At 59.8% G+C, this 1,183-nt stretch overlaps 1 protein-coding gene across 1 annotated transcript in view; it reads right to left on the bottom strand.

The window, feature by feature from the left end:
* Positions 1-7: 7 nt before the first annotated feature.
* Positions 8-1,183, bottom strand: part of PPP6R2 (protein phosphatase 6 regulatory subunit 2) — a 45,147-nt gene continuing 43,971 nt past the window's right edge. The window contains exon 28 of the mRNA XM_017739382.1: positions 8-337. Within this exon, the coding sequence (XP_017594871.1) occupies positions 111-337 (227 nt within the window). The 3' untranslated portion in view covers positions 8-110. The remainder of the gene's footprint in view (positions 338-1,183) is intronic.

A 1,183-nucleotide genomic window follows, 5' to 3' on the forward strand; every position in this document is an offset into this window, starting at 1 on the left:
CGGACACACCTCCGACACATCCCGGATATACCTGGGACACATCCCGGACACACCCTGGACACACTCCGGACACACCTCGGACACATCTGGACACACCTCACACACATCCCTTACACACCCCGGATACAGCCCAGACACACCTCGGACACACCCCGGACACACCTCGGACACACTTTGGACACACCCTGGACACATCCCGGATACACCTCGTACACACCTCGGACACATCCCTTACACACCCTGGACACACCTCGGACACACCTTGGACACACTCGGACACACCTCCAACACATCCCGGATATACCTGGGACACATCCCGGACACACCCTGGACACACCTCGCACACATCCGGACACACCTCGCACACATCCCTTACACACCCTGGATACACCTCGCACACACCTCCGACACACCTCTGACACACCCCGGACACACCTCAGACACAGCCCAAACACACCTCGGACACACCTCGGACACAGCCCAAACACACCTCGGACACACCTTGGACACAGCCCGGACACAGCCCGGACACACCCTGGATACACCTTGGACACACCTTGGACACACCCGGACACACCTCCGACACATCCCGGATATACCTGGGACACATCCCGGACACACCCTGGACACACTCCGGACACACCTCGGACACATCTGGACACACCTCACACACATCCCTTACACACCCCGGATACACCTCGGACACACCTCGGACACACCCCGGGCACACCTCGGACACACTTCGGACACACCCTGGACACATCCCGGATACACCTCCTACACACCTCGGACACATCCCTTACACACCCTGGACACACCTCGGACACACCTTGGACACAGCCCGGACACACCCTGGATACACCTTGGACACACCTTCGACACACCTTGGACACACCCGGACACACTTCCGACACATCCCGGATATACCTGGGACACATCCCGGACACACCCTGGACACATCCCGGATACACCTCCTACACACCTCGGACACATCCCTTACACACCCTGGACACACCTCGGACACACCTTGGACACAGCCCGGACACACCCTGGATACACCTTGGACACACCTTGGACACACCCGGACACACCTCCGACACATCCCGGATATACCTGGGACACATCCCGGACACACCCTGGACACACTCCGGACACACCTCGGACCCACCCGGACACACCTCCC

This window comes from Corvus brachyrhynchos, unplaced genomic scaffold, assembly GCF_000691975.1.
Source record: "Corvus brachyrhynchos isolate BGI_N302 unplaced genomic scaffold, ASM69197v1 scaffold197, whole genome shotgun sequence".
Classification (NCBI taxonomy): domain Eukaryota; kingdom Metazoa; phylum Chordata; class Aves; order Passeriformes; family Corvidae; genus Corvus; species Corvus brachyrhynchos.